Source organism: Malaclemys terrapin, chromosome 17 (assembly GCF_027887155.1).
Source record: "Malaclemys terrapin pileata isolate rMalTer1 chromosome 17, rMalTer1.hap1, whole genome shotgun sequence".
NCBI lineage: Eukaryota > Metazoa > Chordata > Testudines > Emydidae > Malaclemys > Malaclemys terrapin.
The window spans coordinates 2,322,353-2,340,683 of NC_071521.1; the positions used below are offsets into that span (position 1 = coordinate 2,322,353).

Here is an 18,331-nt window from a genome sequence, read left to right on the forward strand (position 1 = left end):
TCTCAGAGGGCTTGTTTAACACTGGAGTTTTAAACTGGATCCAATCTAGTTAATCCAGTTTGAAAATGCTTGCATACAAATGACACAACCCATCACTGAGCACTACCTCTGCATTTATCAGGAACACTGGAACCCTCTTGCATAGTGGACTAGGATTACTTTAAATGGATTTTGTTTGGTGTTTTATGCGCACACAATTGTTGTGCACTACTTTTTGCACGCTTTCAAAGGCTACCCCACAATGCTTTGCAGGTCGACCATTGCTGACCTGTCAATTTACTTGTGTGCCCTCCCTTTCCTGATACCAAGTTTCCAGGGTGACCTTTCTCCCCTTGAAAAGATGGTGCAGAGCCCGATGTTTCCAATTTGCTCTTGGATCCCATTGTACCATTATACTGGTGATCCACCCACAATAGCACTCCAAAAGCCCCACAACATGCTGCATGCAGCTACTGGGAGCTGTGCTGACACTTTGGACTTCCTCACCATCTGGAGTGAAGCATAAATTCAGGAAACTCTTGTGGCCAGCCACACACATAAGGACCTTTTCATGGACATTGCAAAGCAGCTATCCACAAGATGCCAAGATGCCAGTGCTGGATAAAGACTTAGACGCTCACAAGAAAGTATGTTGACAGGGATAAAAGGAGACAATCCGGTAGGGGAATGTGATCTGTCCATTTTTTTTTTAATTTTATTTTATTAACTGGACAAGATTCTACTTATAGTACAGGGGTTGGCAACCTTTCAAAAGTGGTGTGCCGAGTCTTCATTTATTCACTCTAATTTAAGGTTTCGCGTGCCAGTAATACATTTTAATGTTTTTAGAAGGTCTCTTTCTATAAGTCTATAATATATAACTAAACTATTGTTGTATGTAAAGTAAATAAGGTTTTTAAAATGTTTAAGAAGCTTCATTTAAAATTAAATTAAAATGCAGAGCCCCCTGGACCGGTGGCCAGGATTCTGGGCAGTGTGAGTGCCACTGAAAATCAGCTCGCATGCCACCTTTGGTACGCGTGCCATAGGTTGCCTATTCTGCTATAGTACAACCCAACCCAGGCACTATCTGGAGCTGCTGCCGCACTGTCCCCCACAGCAAGGATGACCAGCTCGACACATCAGAAGATGAGCTGTCCCCTGAGAGCCAGGATCCTTTTGGGACTCAGTAGCCTGACAACGGCCACCTGGAAAGCCAGCCCCAGTTCTGCCCTGTCACAATGGGACCACGATTTCTGCCCTGTGTTGGATGAGACTGAATCCCCACCAGAAACTCAGGCCAGGTAGGAAGTCAGACTCCTGGTGGGAACTTCAGCATGTAAGTACCTATCTTTACAATTTATTATTCATTATTATTGTTGACAGATGTTAGCTAAGAGCCTCTGCCTCCTTCCCCCCTCCTTCTGTTACTTCAAAATGGTGCCTGCCCGCATGGCAGAATTACAATGTGTTCTCAACTCCCACTTCTGCAGCAGATTTGAATAACGAAAGTATTCATTTGTGCAAAATTCAGTTTATTGAGACAGTGCTTATAGGAAAAGAAATTTGGTTAGTTTACATGAGATATAAATGCACGCTGCCTGCCCGGTCAAGGCACAAACAATATTGCTCCCCCCTGAGGAACAAATGCCCTGTAAAATGCATTGTAGCTGACAATTATTATAGGATACCTTCTATTTTTCTCTGCACTCTCTCCATGTCTGCAAGGGAGATACAGCAGAACTTAAGACTAAGTAATACCTTGATTTTGTTTTGCACATTATAGGGAATAGCCTCATGTCCATGACCCCCACCCTTGTGGACTGCAAGCTCCTTCCACTCTTGCAGCACTTCTTGGGGAAATGTCCTGGTGACTAACTTTTGAGCTTCTCTCACTGGTCTGCTCTTTGTCTTTTTGAATAAGATCATTCTCTCCTCCTAGTCACCAGCCTCTGTGTAACATCATCGAGAAGGAGGATAGCCCAAAGGAGATTACTATCCAGCTCACCTTCCATAACCTCTGCCCTTTACAGCTCCAATGCCATAGAAGCATCACCAGCACACAAACCACAAAAACAAACCTGGAACATAGCTCCAAACACCCCACCCCAAACAGCTTGAAAGCAGATATGATAGACAAAGCCAAATGTACCTACTACCCTTTATACATGCAGATCACTTCCCATTCTTTGGAGGAAGCTCAGAGAGGTAAAGCCACATATACATACTGAGAAAAAAAAAAAGCTACCATGACTTGTCTGGGATACGAACAAGTGACTCTTTCCATCTCCTACTCCCACAACCACAATGCCTGCAGCAGCCAGACCATCAAGGCCTGGGCCTCTATTTACTTCCAGTAGGCTGGCCAACCTGAAGGGGAGAAAAAGCAAAGCTCAGGATGAGATGTTTGTAGAACTCCTGGCACAGTCACAGAGGAAAGGCAGGCTAGTGAGATGTGGAGGCTGCAAACGAGGAATGCAGCTCTCCTAGGAGATTGTGGCAGTGACCAAAGACAGCGATGCAGTGGCATCACCGTGACAAAGTAGAGCATGGAAAGACAGAAATGCAGAGGCAACTAATAGATGTTATCCCGAGCCAGAATGCCCTCCTGGAAAACATGCGCCTGCTAGGCCAGCAGTCCCTTAACTTGGGATCCAGTCAGGTCCTTCTGGCCCTGGACAATGCTGGCTACTGGGACAAGCAGCAACTCCTAACCTCCGCATTGCTGCAGCAATGCTCCCAGCGGCTCCCATTCACCTCTCAGCTGCAAGCTCTAGACCAGTGGTTATCAACCTACGGCCTGCTAGCGGCCCAATAAGCCCACAGCTGCAGCTCACGTGACATCCTCAGGGCCATACAGGTAGTATATAGATTGTGTGGATGCAGCCCACAAGATGCATATGTGACCCACAACGGTCAATAGGTTGAGAACCACTGCTGTAGACACTAAGAACACTTGCACTTGTGTCCAGCTCTTTTGAGCCTTGCAATGCCCATGAGAATTTTGAGCCACGACACTCAATCCCAGAACCCATGCGGACAAGAACCACCAGCAACAAGGTGTATACTTGTCTTTAACTTTATGCACCCCCCCCCCCAACGCTCCAAATTGTTGTATTTGAAATGTCCTTACTATTGCACTTGGAGTTTTGTTTGCCCCGTTGCAGTAGTTAAAAGTGTGTGTGCATCTAGTTACTTAAGAAGATTAGTTCAAGGCATTTCCAAATACAGATATTTTTCCATTGGTTTCATTAAAACTTTGTTTTTTATTGTTATTTCCTAATAAAACAGTTTACAATGCATCCATTATGAGAAATCATTGATTTTAACACAGAAAATCCTTTAAATAGAGCTGAACATTCATAAGCTTTTACAAAAGCACATAGGGAATGTTAAACGTCAATCACCCACACAAAATACCCCCGTGCTCAAAATGTCTGCATCCCAACACCCCTCTACCCCTACATGGGCAACATGTTCAGGCATAAAATTCAAAACACAAACAAGAGGCATCCCAGACAGCATTCCCCTGGGTGTTTGTGTTCTCCGTGGGATGTCTTGCTGGCTGTTTGAACCTTTGAGCAAGTGTCTGGACCTCAGCCTCCCACCCATCAGCAAGGCTTTCCCCATCCCCCTCACAAATATTATGCAAAACAACATGCAGTTAGAATGACTGAACCATTTTTTTTCTTCTGCTTCCAAACTGTATCCTAAACAAACATTATCTGCCTTTCAATGACCACACGCACACTCAACTACTCCGGCAATAGTTAAAATGTTTCTTTTTATTTTAAAATTCCCACAATTCCCAGTGAAAACAATCCCAGGATGCACACTGCTGAGCAAGGAAGCAAAGGACCAAGGGATACTCCTGGAGAATGCTATGCTATGTTCACATGATGCAAACTGAAAATGGAATAGGTGTTCCATGTCCATACTATTGGTGCAACTTGCATACTGAGAGTCACCTGACGTGCATCAGAAAAGCTTCAGACTAACCCGCCTGTGGAGATTCACTCTCAGAACTCAAGTAAATCATCTGACATACTGCAGCAAATATGACTTGGGAGATTTGGATTTGAAAATACGAATTCAAACTTTGCCAGCCATGGTCCTACAGGTGATCTTGTAGAAGTTTTTCTTGTGTGGCTAGAAAGAAGATTCAATATACTTAAGCCCCGAATCAGTCTGCTTTCTTACTTGTAGGATTCATCATTGGTGACTATGGAGAGGATTTGGATGGGAAGTTTATTACGGACGTAAGGCTTTACAAGTGACATTGGTGCATTTATATATTCATTTGAAAATACAGGACAGGCTTCGGTTAGAGACAATTTAGAGTTAATTCTGATTATCAGAATAAAAGCACAGCATGTTTTTACTCCAAGAAGGCTCCACAAAGGAGTGACTCAATATCAGGTGATGCTCAGAATCCAAATTAATACTCCCACACACATTTTTAATATCTTGACACATGAGTGCAGTATATCTAAAAATAAGTTGACAAGTTAGAGTGCCACAACATGGCAGAACGTATCAGGTTACCTCAATATAATCTTTTAAACTGTATTATGCTGTCAAGAGAAAAAAAAAGATATTTATAAATATACAAAAATTGTCGTTTCCCTAACATACTACATTCATCAGCAGATGTCTGCATCACTTGTATTATACCCATCAAATCAAGAGACAGACCATCTAGGCACAGAATAGTTGAGAGGTTCTCCACTGTCATGCAGCTTTTTAAGCTATTACTATTGTGAACTTCAATACTAAAACAATATAAACTTTGAATAATGACACTTATGAGCATCTGTATTGATAAATACTCTAGCCCAGGGGTGGGCAAACTACGGCCCATGGGCTCTAGCATTATGATTCCTGAAATGAACATGCAAAAAGTATCTGTCTCTTTGTGGTGGAAATTCAAACACAATAAAAGACCATTCAAGGTCAAGATGCGTGAGACTCAGGCCTTGGCTACACTTACATTTTATAGCGCTCTAACTTGCTGGCTCAAGGGGGTGGAAAATCACCCCCCTGAGCGCAGCAAGTCAGAGCGCTTTAAAGCGCTAGCATAGACAGGCTCCGAGCGCTCAGAGCTAAACCCCTCGTGGAGGTAGATTACCAGGAGCGCTGGGAGACCTTTCTCCCAGCGCTCGCACGCAACCACACTTGCACTTCAGAGCGCTGCTGCGGGAGCGTTCCCACGACAGTGCTTTCAGTGTAACCATGCCCTAAGGGCTAGTCTACACTAGAATCGCTACAGTCGTGCAGCTGTACCGACGTAGCTGCGCTGCTGTAACGCTCCCAATGCAGACGCTCTATTCCGATGGGAGAGAGCTCTCCTGTCATCGCTCCAAGCGGCAGTAGCTGTGTCGTGGGAAAGCTTCTCCCGCCGACAAAGCGCTGTCCACCCCGGTGCTTAGGTTGGTATAACTCACGTCGCTCGGGGGTAGCTTTTCCACACCCCTAAGTGACTTGAGTTATATCAAAGTAAGCACTAGTGTGTACAAGCCTTAAGCTGTGAACTGGTGAGTCGGTTGCCAGTCACTACAACTGTGTTGACAAAAAGTTTTAATTCATTTGGGTTTTCACATGGTGCAGTCAATCTTATTTCATCTAGAAAGCAGAATCAGAAGCTTTTATGGTTTTATAGTCCTCCATAAATTAAGCTGATTGGCCTGCTAATGACTGCTATTGAACTCAGCCTCTGGAAAAAGCACTGTGCCAATGAGAGGCACTGCTCCCACTCACCAGTTTTCAACAATGCTTCTCAAGTCATGTGGAAGTCTGGAGTAACAGGGCAAACTGACTGGAAACTGAAGAGGAAGACTCAGGGCTTATCTACACTGGCAATTTACAGCACTGCAACTTTCTCGCTCAGGGGTGTGAAAAAACACCCCGCCACCCTCAAGTGCAGCAAGTTTCAGCACTGTAAAGCACCAGTGTAGACAGTGCACCAGCGCTGATAGCTACACCACTCGTGGAGGTGGTTTTTTTAGAGCGCTGGGAGTGCTCTGCCACAACCACACAAGCCACGTTAAAGCACTGCCGCAGCACCGCTTTAGCGTTGCCACTGTAGATTAGCCCTAAGGTATAGCTTGTGAACCTTGGCTCTGGTCTACATTACAGAGTTAGGTCGACACAAGACAGCTTACGTCAACCTAACTAAGGAAGTCTTCACACTTAAATTTTGCTCCCGCTGATGTAACTGCCCTGCTACTCTGACATTATAATTCCACCTCCACGAGTGGCGTACAGTCAAGGTCGACGTAATTAGGTCAACACAGTGTCAGTGTAAACACTGCATTGCTTCCACCGACTGTTACTGGCTTTCAGGAGCCATCTCACAATGTCCCACACTGACAGTACAATCGATACAAACGCTGCTGGTGAGGAAGCACATCGCTGATCCAAGGAGCAAAGTGTAGACAGGCCAAGCGATGTAATTACTGCAGCAGCTGTATGCCAGCATAAGGTAGGTCGACTTAATTTTGTAGCATAGACATGTCCTTACGAAAGTAAAGGAATGCATCTGATAGGTATGGCATGTTGGAAGGCTTCAAACTACTGCATAAAAAAACATTACTAAATTCCGTAAGTGACCAAAATAACGGACTCCAATTCAGCAAAAAGAGAAGCACATGAAAAACAATGTCAATAAATGACTGTGCTCAGTCTCACTGCTCTAAATACAAATATTAGGAATACAGCCTGCTCTGAAACACCCAGTGTGATGTTTCACTCCATATTCTTTATGAAAATATGCTTATGAAATGAATACGACATAACTGATATATACTTTATGCAAGATGGCTCATGTGAGATATAATTGGAAAGGTTAGGATTTACTGAATGTGATTATCCAATGTGTGTGCCTGTACCATTTCTGTATCTGAAGTTAGGAATATTGACTATGTATCTGTATTTCAAATGTGTCACGTTGGGTGTCACCCCCCAACTAGCCCTTCAGGTACAACAATGGAAAATCCAGACAGGTCTAATGGCCCATTAGCAAAGACAATGGATGTGAAAGAGCGTAGTCTTCCTGTGGACGCTCCAGACAGCCTACGAGTAACGGCTGCCACAGCCCTGCAGAGACATGGGTCTGAGTCACCTGGTACTGGACCCACCCTTGGAATGCCACTGGGAGACAAAGAGTTCCCGCCATACACAAGAGCTATATAAGGCAGGGGAGTGACACCATCATGGTTCTCCTCTGCCTCCCCACCCAAAGAAACACTGAAAAACACCTGGAAGCAAGAACTGAACTGAGGGGAGAAAGGTTGAACCCAAGCTGAGCGGGTGTCCAGTCTGTGAGTGGAAATACCTGAAGTCTCAAGCTGCAGGCCAGTGTAGCTGCATTTCAAGACTTTCTGCAATCTACCTGTGACAATATTTAGGGTGAGAAATGACTATCTGTAACCAATTTCTTTAGTGAAACAAGCTTAGTATGTGTGTGTTGTTTTATCTGCTTAGTAATCTGCTTTGTTCCGTTTGCTATCTCTTTAACCACTTAAAATTCACCGTTCGTAGTTAATAAATGTATTTCCTGTTTAGAATATAAACTCCATTTGAGCAATTCACAATGGGGGCGGGGGGGGGGGGGGTAAGCGGCTATGCATACCTTCCTCCACACTGAGGGAGGGGGCGGATTTCATAATATACCTTTGGGTCTGCACTTCAAGGGAGGTGGACACCTGACTGCTGGGGTAAATCCCTTAAGCTGAGGCTTCCCAGAGCTGATCTCAGTGTCTGCCTCATTCTGCAGTTGGGTGTGGCCCTGCCGGTGTGTATGCTGGAGGAGGCATAATAGCCTGGCTCAGCAAGACAGGTAAAAAGGGTGCCCTGGCTGGCAGAACAGGCAGGTTCAGTGATATCCCAGCACATCAGGTGGCACCTTAAGGGGTCCAACCTGTCACACCCAGCTACTTGGAAAAAGAGACAAATCAAGTAAGAAGGGAGGAACTTTATTTATCTAAAGAAATCATGATAAGCAAACAATTGTATGGGCTGTAGCCTTCCTGTACTGCAGAGCAGTTCAATTCACTCCAGCATTCAGGACAAGAATTTTAAAGAATGTTCTTATTAACTACTATGGAATACAAAAAGTCATAATTGCCCAACTGTGTTAGCTTGTAAGTGCTCATGAAATCAACTTATGGTCCCAGACAAAGAACTTACCAACTTGGAGAGGTGAGAGATTATTTACAGTTGTCCAAAGGACAAAGGTTTATAAAATCCAAATATCTAAATCACTTCTGTGACAAACAGAAGTTTAAATTCCATGTATCAGAGGGGTAGCCGTGTTAGTCTGAATCTGTAAAAAGCAACAGAGGGTCCTGTGGCAACTTTGAGACTAACAGAAGTATTGGGAGCATAAGCTTTCGTGGGTAAGAACCTCACTTCTTGCATCAACCCTTGCATCTGAAGAAGTGAGGTTCTTACCCACGAAAGCTTATGCTCCCAATACTTCTGTTAGTCTTAAAGGTGCCACAGGACCCTCTGTTGCTTTTTAAATTCCATGTGGCTGCAGAAACAATAGAATTTAAGCAAGTATCTGGATTTTTCATATTAAATTCCTGCTATCTCCATAATTTCAATGTAGATACGCTGAAGTGGTTTTTTGGTATTGCAGCTGTAAATTATTATGAGGCTGCTTAAACACTACTAAAAAAGAATGACAAGCCACAAAAATGTACTGTAATACAATGATTAATGTTAATAATATACAACACATCAGGATGCTCTTGGATAGCATGAGCTGAAATGTTTTGACATACCTGTCTGACATGACATTTGACAACTGTTGTCACAACATAGCACAACATAAGAAAAAGGGGATATGGTGCTTAGATACCAAGGTGATAAATGACTTAGAAATACCTAGGACAGACAGATTAAAAGCAATAAAATCCTAAAAACCATTATACTGAAATAGATGACTGAAAATTTAACTAATGCTTAATACAAAATACATGTCTGATTTTGTATTGCAATGTAAAGAAACCACCAGCTCTATAAAATACTTACGTGCTTCACTAAAAAAAAAAAAACATTCAACAAAATTGATAAGGATTATTTACCAAAGTGGTAAAGATCATTAGTAAGTTTTATTTTTTTCTTTTCTTCTCACTTGGAACATTTCTTGCTTCAGGTTATTTTTTTAGCATGGCACTCACACAGGATTCAGCTTCCATAGCAAGTTTGGACAGGTCAAATCTAGGCAGGGCAAACCAAGACAAAATTGGAACCATTCCGTCAAACTGCAAAATATCTCCTAAGCAAGCTTGCTTGGTTTCCCTGTTAACTTGTCCCATATCAAAACATAAAATGTTTCCTGTCTCATTAACATTTACAGTAACAGCTAAAAAGCAACAGAATTTGGATTTAAATAAATGCCATGTGTCTCAAAGAGCTAGCTAAAAAGTTAAAAGCTGAAAATTTCACTTGTAAATAAAAGATAGCTAAATAAATTATATGAACTGAGTTCTCAACTTTAAAAACCAGCATCTCAAACTTTCAAACCTCAACTTTAATAGCAGACTAACCCAACTTTGCATTATAAATTTACTTGTGCCCACTGGCTGCACTGCAACACTGAATGTATTGTCTATTCAACAGGATTACTATTCCTGGGCACAATTTAGCACAACTGGAGTGGGAAAGAAGATTAGCGAACACAACTAGTATCAGAATACAGTGGTGTTTGTAATCAAGTGTGTCCACATTAGTGTGATGAAACAGAATTTTTTTTTTTTTTTTTTTAATCTGGTGACCTTTTGCATACATTTCCTATAGGCAAAAAGGCAAATGTTTTCCTCCTTTACTAACCACACAGTGTAACAAATTTTTAGTTTAGTTTCATCACCCTACCTCAGGAGTTACTTTAAAAAAAACAAACAACGAGAACAACATATCTATCTAAACAATGTTTTTAAATCCAGATAGCATATTTTCTTTAACAGAAGACTAAATGTCTATACATGGTGCTTAGACGTGAATGTATCTCCAGGGTTTTTCCTACAGAATAGATGCTTTGTTTTTCCCCAAGTATTGTCTTCGGTGGAAGCCTCAACCCATCTTGAAATCTAGGATAACAGACCTCTACCCCGATATAATGCTGTCCTCGGGAGCCAAGATATCTTACCGCGTTATAGTTGAAACCGCGTTATATCGAACTTGCTTTGATCTGCCGGAGTGCACAGCCCGTCCCCCAAAGCACTGCTTTACCACGATATCCGAATTCGTGTTATATCAGGTGGCGTGATATTGGGATATTGGGGTAGAGGTGTAATGATTTATAGTTTAAAGTACGAGGTGGGATTTTTTTTGTGCGGGGTAGGAAGTCCCTTAATTTTCAGGATCCCTTTACAGAGTACATCAATCATTTGATGGATGGACTTATGCAGTGTCTAAAGATATGTCTACACAGCACACCATTTACGGCGGCATGTAAAGTACATACACTGTTAGCCCCCCTATGAAGGGGATAAAGACCAGGGCAGAGAGTGAGGCACGGCTTGGGCAAATAAAGGTACGCCTGAAGCCTGTGGGTATATATCCTACATCACTCTCTGCAGCCCAAGCAGCACCTTCCACATCTACTCTATTTTTAACAGCTGCCTCCAGTTGATGGAGCCTTTCATTGACATGGGTAGCTACACTCTCCAGTGTGGATGCAACTTGCTTTTCATTGCTGCATGATTCTACACTAACCCTACCCACTGCTGACACTGATGGGCAGTGTAGACATAGCTATTTTTCAGATGACTCATTTTGTGCTGCAAAAAATAAAAAGTGGAGATACTACTAGAAAATGATCATTCACCCAACAGCTTGAACATTCTTACTTAAGGCATTGTCTCTCTTCTTATACCATCCTACCACACTTGCAACAGCAGATATGCACAAGTTGGAATCCCTTGGATTTAAGAGAAAGGAGGCAATAGGTTGTTCTCCATGAGCAGCTTGCAACCTCCTTTCCCTGGTCCAAAGCATCCCAGGTCTGTTGACCACCAGGACACATTGCAAAGCATATCTATTTGCCAAGACCTTTGGAGTAAGAGGAACTTGATAGGGGTTGAGGATGGTGTGATGGTTGGGAGTTCAGGGTTATTAGTTGCTAGCATTATTTGCCTCTAATTTATGTCAAACACACCCACTGTTTTAAGAATGGCATCTTTTTATATTTTATAAATTTAAATAAATATTGATATGATTACCAGTAAGACTCATTGCAATTACTATCTCTCTCTCATTTACAGATGTAAAGCCCTGTACTCGGATCTTAGTCCCAAAGTACATTGTAGCACAGTTCCAATTTATTTTCTATCATCTCAGCTTCAAAGAAAGTCAGCTTTGAAAGTCTGTGGAAATGCTGTCATCACACACAACTACGTAGTTGTGGGGAATTAGTCCCTTGCTACAACCATTTTTTTTTTTTATACTTATTAATAAATAAACAGTATCTGCGAAACGTAAATAAACAGCATGAAGGCTTTCGGTTTGATAACACTTAAGAACAGATAAACTTAAAATTGTCTATATTTACAAGACAGAACCCAAACTTTCAGACTCCACAATTGCTAGCTTAATTCCAGAAGATCACTTTCACCTACTCAAAAAACCAAACACAATAAAAGAATAAAAACCCCACCCCAAAACTACATTTGTAAAGATGCCATTTTCACAGGCTACAGTACTTAAATTTACAGAGAAAAACATAAGTTCACAAGAAATATTTGACAAGGGGAAGCCAGGTGAACTTTTAAACCAGAGGGGGGCAAACTACAGCCCGCGGGCCACATCCAGCACGCAGGACCCTTCCCTCTGGCCCCCGAACTCGGGCCAGGGAGCGGGGACAGGACAGGCTTGCGGAGGAGCCAACCCAACTCCCGGCAGCGTGATGAGCAGGGCGGAGGCTAGCCCCTGGCAACTCCTCTTCTGCTCCCCTCCCTTGCAGTCACAGTTCCCCCAGTGCCTGGGCAACATGGCTGCAGCTCCGGCCGGGCTGCCAGACCTGGTGCTTCGGGTGGCATGGTCAGAGGGAGTTTCGGGGGGAGGGGGAGAGGTGAGGAGCAGGGGGGCGGTCAAGGGGCCTGGGCCCTGTTGCTGGAAACAGGGGCAGAGCAAGCTTGGCCCTTGTCCCCAGCAGCCAACCCCAGACAAGGAGCGAGCCCTGCCCGACTGCCAGGGAGAGCAGCCAAACGAGCAGGTGAAACACACAGGGAAAGGACTGAGCCCCCCTTTCCCCCACCCCACAGGTAACGTGGGGTGGGGAGAGTTGGGAGGGTTGGATAGGGGGGTGGTCAAGGGGTGGGGCGCAGGGGAGGTTGGATAGGGGATGAGTGTCCCGGGGGGATGGTTGGGGGCAGAGAGCAGGGATGTTTGGATAGGATGCGGCAGTCACCGGGGGCAGTCAGGGGTGGGGAGCGGGGGGGGGGCGGGTTGAGTGGAGGTTCCGGGGGGCTGGATAGAGGGAAAGGGCCAGGCCACACCTCACTGTTTGGGGAGGCATAGCCTCTCCTGGCCTTCCCTACCATTCCCTCCATACAATTTCTGTACCCGATGTGGCCCTAGGGCCAAAAAGTTTGCCCACCCCTGTTTTAGACAAACATTACAAAACTCTGTTTACTTAAACCACGTCAAACTTTATAACTCTGTGAATACCACATACCACATTTAAATTTGTCATGACATAAGCAAAAACAAAAAAATAACCACTACAATTGTTTGTGTCTTAAGTAATAACAAAGACAACAGATGCTAAAAATGGCCCATTAATAAAGGGTCAGCAATATCTTCCTTGCTAATATATTTCTAATGTGTATACATGATTATATTTTTAGAACATTTTACTAAGTGACACTCTCCCCCAAAAATATAAGAGATTGGGAGGTTCTTAAAGTTATTAAGCAAAGAAGGGCTTATTTCACATTAGCAGGATTCAGCATCTGTTGGAAACAGAAACTATATTTATAGACAATCTATTTAAAAGTGTGTATTTGCAAATAGGCTGTATACAACAAAATGTTAAAATCATTTTTCATATCATGCAAATTTAGGGCCCTATCCTGTAAGCTGTTTTGCATGGGTGGCCCCACTGAAGTCAGTGTGGAACTCTGAGCACTGGGGTCTGCTCGTGTGGAACAGCATGCAGGATCACTGTTAATTAATGTGACTATACCCTCAGACACACCCAATAAAAGTGATCTATTTTCCCAGCAACACTGTTAAGATTAACCCCCTGTAATGGGGTTGGCACCCACCCCCAGTGCCCCCTTCTGGTTGGGCATCTGCGTTCTTTAGTGCTGGTGACCCTTTGGGTGCTTCTCATGCGGGTTTGTCAGTGACACAGCGCTCTGGCTGAGTCACACTGTCTGCATATTAACCAGCACAAACCCCTTCCGGGTATATGGTCCACTGGGGCCAATCTCAGTACCCCTCTGGTGGTGTCTCTCTCTCTTTAGCCCTCCCGGGGCTTTGGTCTTTAAGTAGTCCAGCCCTGGTATGGGGCTGTACTGCCAGGGCTTCCTCCCTGGAGACACTATCCTCCTACAGCCCTCCCCAGGCTCAGTTCTTATTCATTCCTAGCAACCAGCCAGGAGCTCCCCCGGTTCCTGCTAGCAAACTGTCCGTGGCCCTGTGGCTCTTCCAGGCTGCCAGGCCTGCAGTTCTTTCTTCTCCAAGTAGCAACTGACTACTGCTCTGCAACTCCTTTTATATGGCCCTCCTGGGCCCTCTTTGGCTGCTTCCTCTGCAGCCACTCTACCCTGCTTGGAGGACCTCTCCACTGCTCCTTCCCTGGGATGGATGTGGCAGAACCCTGAGGCCTCCAGCAGGGGCCTCTGGGCCTAGTCCACCCCATCACACACCCCTTCAGGAGTTTTGTATTGCATTTTGAGAATTGCAAGTAAAGGGTGATTTAAAATATCCAATTAGGCTGAAATACTTAAGGACTATGAAATAGGAAAATAGAAGTATTGTGACAGCCTTGTACAGTAGAAACTGGATCTAAGTATTAAAAATGTTGAATCATGAGATCTTCTTGAAGAAGTTTGGAACTAGGAACAGGAAGATGTACAAATGAGTACCATCCTGCAGTCCTACCAAGATGCAGGGCAAAAAGCAGGGAGATCTTAAGTGGGCAAAGTTTCTTTAAGAAAGCATTCAGTGAGAGACAAGTTCTGATGGCATGCTTCAAATTAAAATTAGTAAGAAAGCCTGTAGCTATATAAAGAGGTACAGGTCTGAATCAGGAGTCCCCTTTAAGGAGACTGATGCAGGCAGGCTGGCTAGACAGACAGGCAGTTGTCACAGTCCGATTAAAGAAGATGCAGATAAAGGGGAGAGCCAGATTATCATGCTTTGTCTACACTGGACTTTTGTCAGTAAAACGTTTGTCGTTCAGGGGTGTGGAAAAAAACAAAACACACCACACCCCTCCCCCCAAACGACAAAAGCTTTACAGACAAAAAGCACCAGTGTTAACAGGGACAGAGGGATAGCTCAGTGATTTGAGCACTGGCCTGCTAAACCCAGAGTTATGAGTTCAATCCTTAAAGGGGCCACTTAGGGATCTGGGCAAAATCAGTACTTGGTCCTGCTAGTGAAGGCAGGGGGCTGGATTCGATTTGATGACCTTTTTTCAAGGTCCCTTCCAGTTCTAAGAGATGGGATATCTCCATTAATTTATTTTATTTATTTAATTTAACAATACTTTGTCAGCAGCAGAGCTCTCTCCTGCCGACAAAGAGAGCCTACACTGTGCACCTGTGGCTGTAACATAACCATGGTCTGATGCAGTACAGCCAAAGGTCCATCTAGCCTAGTATCCTGTCTTCTGACAGTGGCCAATACCAGGTGCCCAGGAGGGAATGAACAGAACAGGTAATCATCAAGTGAACCAACCCCTGTCACCCACTCCCAGCTTCTGCCAAACAAAGGTTAGGGATACTATCTCTGTCCATCCTGGACAATAGCCATTGATTGACCTATCCATGAACTTATCTAGTGTCTTGGCCTTCACAACATCCTCTGGCAAAGAGTTCCACAGGTTGACTGTGCGTTGTGTGAAAAAAATACTTTTTTGTTTGTTTTAAATCTGTTGCCTATTAATTTCATTTGGTGACCCCTAGTTCTTGTGTTATGAGAAGGCATAAATAACACTTCCTTATTTACTCTCTCCACATCAGTCATGATTTTATAGACCTCTATCATATCCCCCTTAGTCATCTCTTTTGCAAGCTGAAAAGTCCCAGTCTTATTAATCTCTCCTCATATGGCAGCAGTTCCATGTCCCCAATCATTTTTGTTACCCTTTTTTGAATCTTTTCCCAATATATCTTTTCTGAGATGGGGCAACCACATTTGCACACAGTATTCAAGATGTGAGCGTATCATGGATTTATATAGAGGCAATCTGATATTTTCTGTCTTATTATCTGTCCCTTTCTTAATGATTCCCAACATTCTGTACGCTTTTTTGACTGCCCCTGCACATTGAGTGGATGTTTTTCAGACAACTATCCACAATGACTCCAAGATCTCTTTCTTGAGTGGTAACAGCTAATTTAGACCCCATCATTTAGCTGTGTCGCTAAGAGGTGCGTAGTGTAGACATAGCCTCAGATTCCATCAAAATACGACTGGGCAGTCTTTTCCCATGGTACTTTTTGACAATAATGCATATATGACACATGAGCTTGATATCTAGCACATTTGTACAGTTTGAAAAAATCACGATCATTGTTAGAGACCCATGCCTCACAGAAAACTTTGAAAAACATGCTATTTGAAACAAATTTGTGTGTCTGTCCCACACTATCTATTAAAGTTGAGGTTTGAAAGTTTGAGATGCTGGTTTTTAAAGAATTAAGATGGCTGTCTTAAGAATTCACCTATTGATTTCCTATCTGAAGTCTCTAGAAATGATTGGTACTATAACCAAAGATGAAGTGAAAACTAATTTCAATTAGGGAACAGAAAAACTCTTAAGACATTTTATTAGTTTCTTTGTATGAAAATATAGCAAAGAGCAAATAAAATAATGAAAATGGGATGTGTAAAAAGATGCCTAGGCAGAATATTTTAAAGTTCTCTGTGAAGTAACAGCAGTTTACAATATACAAGTCTCTTTTCTGAAGACTCCTGCCCAACTTCTTACCTAGTATACTGAGGTTCACTCTCAAAACTTTCATACTTGTCCCATAATTAATTCATTCCCTATCATCTTCAGATTGTCTCTTTTACACATGGCAGGCCAGTTTTAGCCTTCAAGAAGAAAAAGTGACCAACCCATTAGTAAACAAAGGGTCATCTGTTCAGTTATAAAGATAAGCAATTTTTACAGTGGCGTTTTCCTTAATGCCATAAAAGCTGGTCCTATAAAGAAGAACTCAATTTCATGACTTAGCAAAGAAAAAAGCATTCAATTTGAGCAGATACATTCCAGCAGTAACCAAGAAGTGGGAAAGTCAAAATGCTCTTCCATGTAAAGCTTTTTAATCTATGAATACACCCAAAACTTCTACAATAAAAGCTAACCAAATTGATTCTAAAACACCTTGGTACTGTCACAGTGACTTAGCTCAGACAGGGCTCTGGTCCTGCAGTACTTCTCTTTGGAATGCCATGGGAGGAAAAGATTCATTAATACTTCAATGACTGCAGTTTGCTAAATATTGACATGCCAGGTAACAATGGCTCCTGAGAAGGCAAATGGGACCTTGAATGGTTCTGCACTACAAATGCTGAATGTTTTTGAGAGCTACATTCATCTGTCTAGAAACAAAAGTAGCTACTAAGATTCAATGTAACATACATCACAATAAACACATTGTTATCATTTCTGTTTTTCCATCCCTCTTTTTCCCCCATGTCTAAACCTGTCCTCCCAGTAGCCCAGGGCACTACTTGTCAAGAAAAGCTGGCTCTTGCTCCAGTTTTCTCTTTGCTCCCCCACTCCCCTCTCCAGCAGCCCTGGCACTGCTCTGAAGGGAGTGCAAGTTGCTTTGCCATTGTTCCTCTCTCCCTCTCTCTCGCCCACCCCCCAGCCCAGGAATCCCGAGGGGGGCAGCAGGCCGGTTATGGGTCTGCGCTGAGAACACCGGACAGCCCCCCCCGGGCTCTGCTCCCAGCTCCCCCACTAGCCCCCTGCATGACCTTGGGCACTTGGTCTCTGCCCACTTCCCGCGCGTGCCGGGGACAGGAGGGGGAGGGGGAGGGGGAGGGGGAGGGGGACGGGACCCCCCGCTCGCGCCGGTGCAGGCTCCGTGGGGCAGGGGCTGCCCGGCCCAGCGGGGCCCTGGCCCCGCCCCAGCAGCAGGCCGCCCGCCCGCCCGCCCGCGAGCCCAGGGAGTGGCGGGGAAGAGCCGGCAAAGGCCCCGCGGCCCCCGGCGCCGCCCCAGCAGGGGGCGCGAGGACTCGGCCTCCGGCCCCTGGGCTCCCCCGGCCGGGCCCCGCGGCGCGCGCTCCTCGCTCGCGCCAGGCTCCGGCGGCAGCGCCGGGCCGGGGCCAGCAGCCGCCGGAGGAGGGAGCACGTCGGGGAGGGGAGGGGAGGGGAGGGGGCCCAACCTATGCATGTGGCGCCGTCGCTCTCCGTCTCCAGCCGCCGCCGCTCCACCGAGACCCCGCGGCTGCTTGCGTCTTTCTCCCTCAGCGAGAACGAACAGGCCCGTCACTGCGCATGCGGGGCGGGGCGCCAGGCCTTCTGGGAGATGTAGTTCCAGGAGGAGAGAGACGGGCGGGGGTCCGGGCATGGAAAGAGGAGGCGAGAGAAAAGGAACATCTAGGTCTGCCTTTGGAAGCAATGGGAACAGAAATTGCAGACAGCCGCTACCAGCTCAGAAATATACTGTCATACATGGAGGGGGGCCTGACACAGAACCCCACTTTGCCTTAGCCCACAGGCACGGGTAGGCAGGGCAGTCAGACTGTCTACACTGTATTTCTACTTGTAATGCTTCGTATTATTGTATTGCATGGGGTGTAGATGCTGGACCTGCCACGTGTACTAAACTAAATAAAGCTCTTGCTTGCATAAGGAGCATTTATTATGTTACTTTTATTGTTTATTCATATTAGCACCTAGGGGCCAGGGCTCCTTTGTGCTAGTCAGTGTGCCCCCATTTAGAAAAAGGACAGCCCTTGTCCCAAAGAGCTTGCAATCTAAGTGTAAAACTACAGAAAACAGGTGAGTAAAATGCACTGGCGTGGGAAGCTCAAGGGAACAAATTGTATTGGTCAGCATCAAAAACAATGTTCAATGGCAAACCATCTACTTAACCACGATTGATTTTTTTTTGTAGATACCACAAAAGAAGAGAGTTGTTTTAGTCAAATTTGC

The 18,331-nt window shown here is 44.5% G+C and overlaps 1 protein-coding gene across 2 annotated transcripts in view; it reads right to left on the reverse strand.

Moving 5' to 3' along the window:
* The window catches only part of GAPVD1 (GTPase activating protein and VPS9 domains 1), a 66,776-nt gene extending 48,980 nt beyond the window's left edge, over positions 1-17,796 (reverse strand). For both annotated transcript variants that reach the window (XM_054007352.1, XM_054007351.1), the window contains exon 1: positions 17,560-17,796. In XM_054007352.1, coding sequence (XP_053863327.1) covers positions 17,560-17,744 — 185 coding nt within the window. In that variant the 5' untranslated portion in view covers positions 17,745-17,796. The remainder of the gene's footprint in view (positions 1-17,559) is intronic.
* Positions 17,797-18,331: the final 535 nt, after the last annotated feature.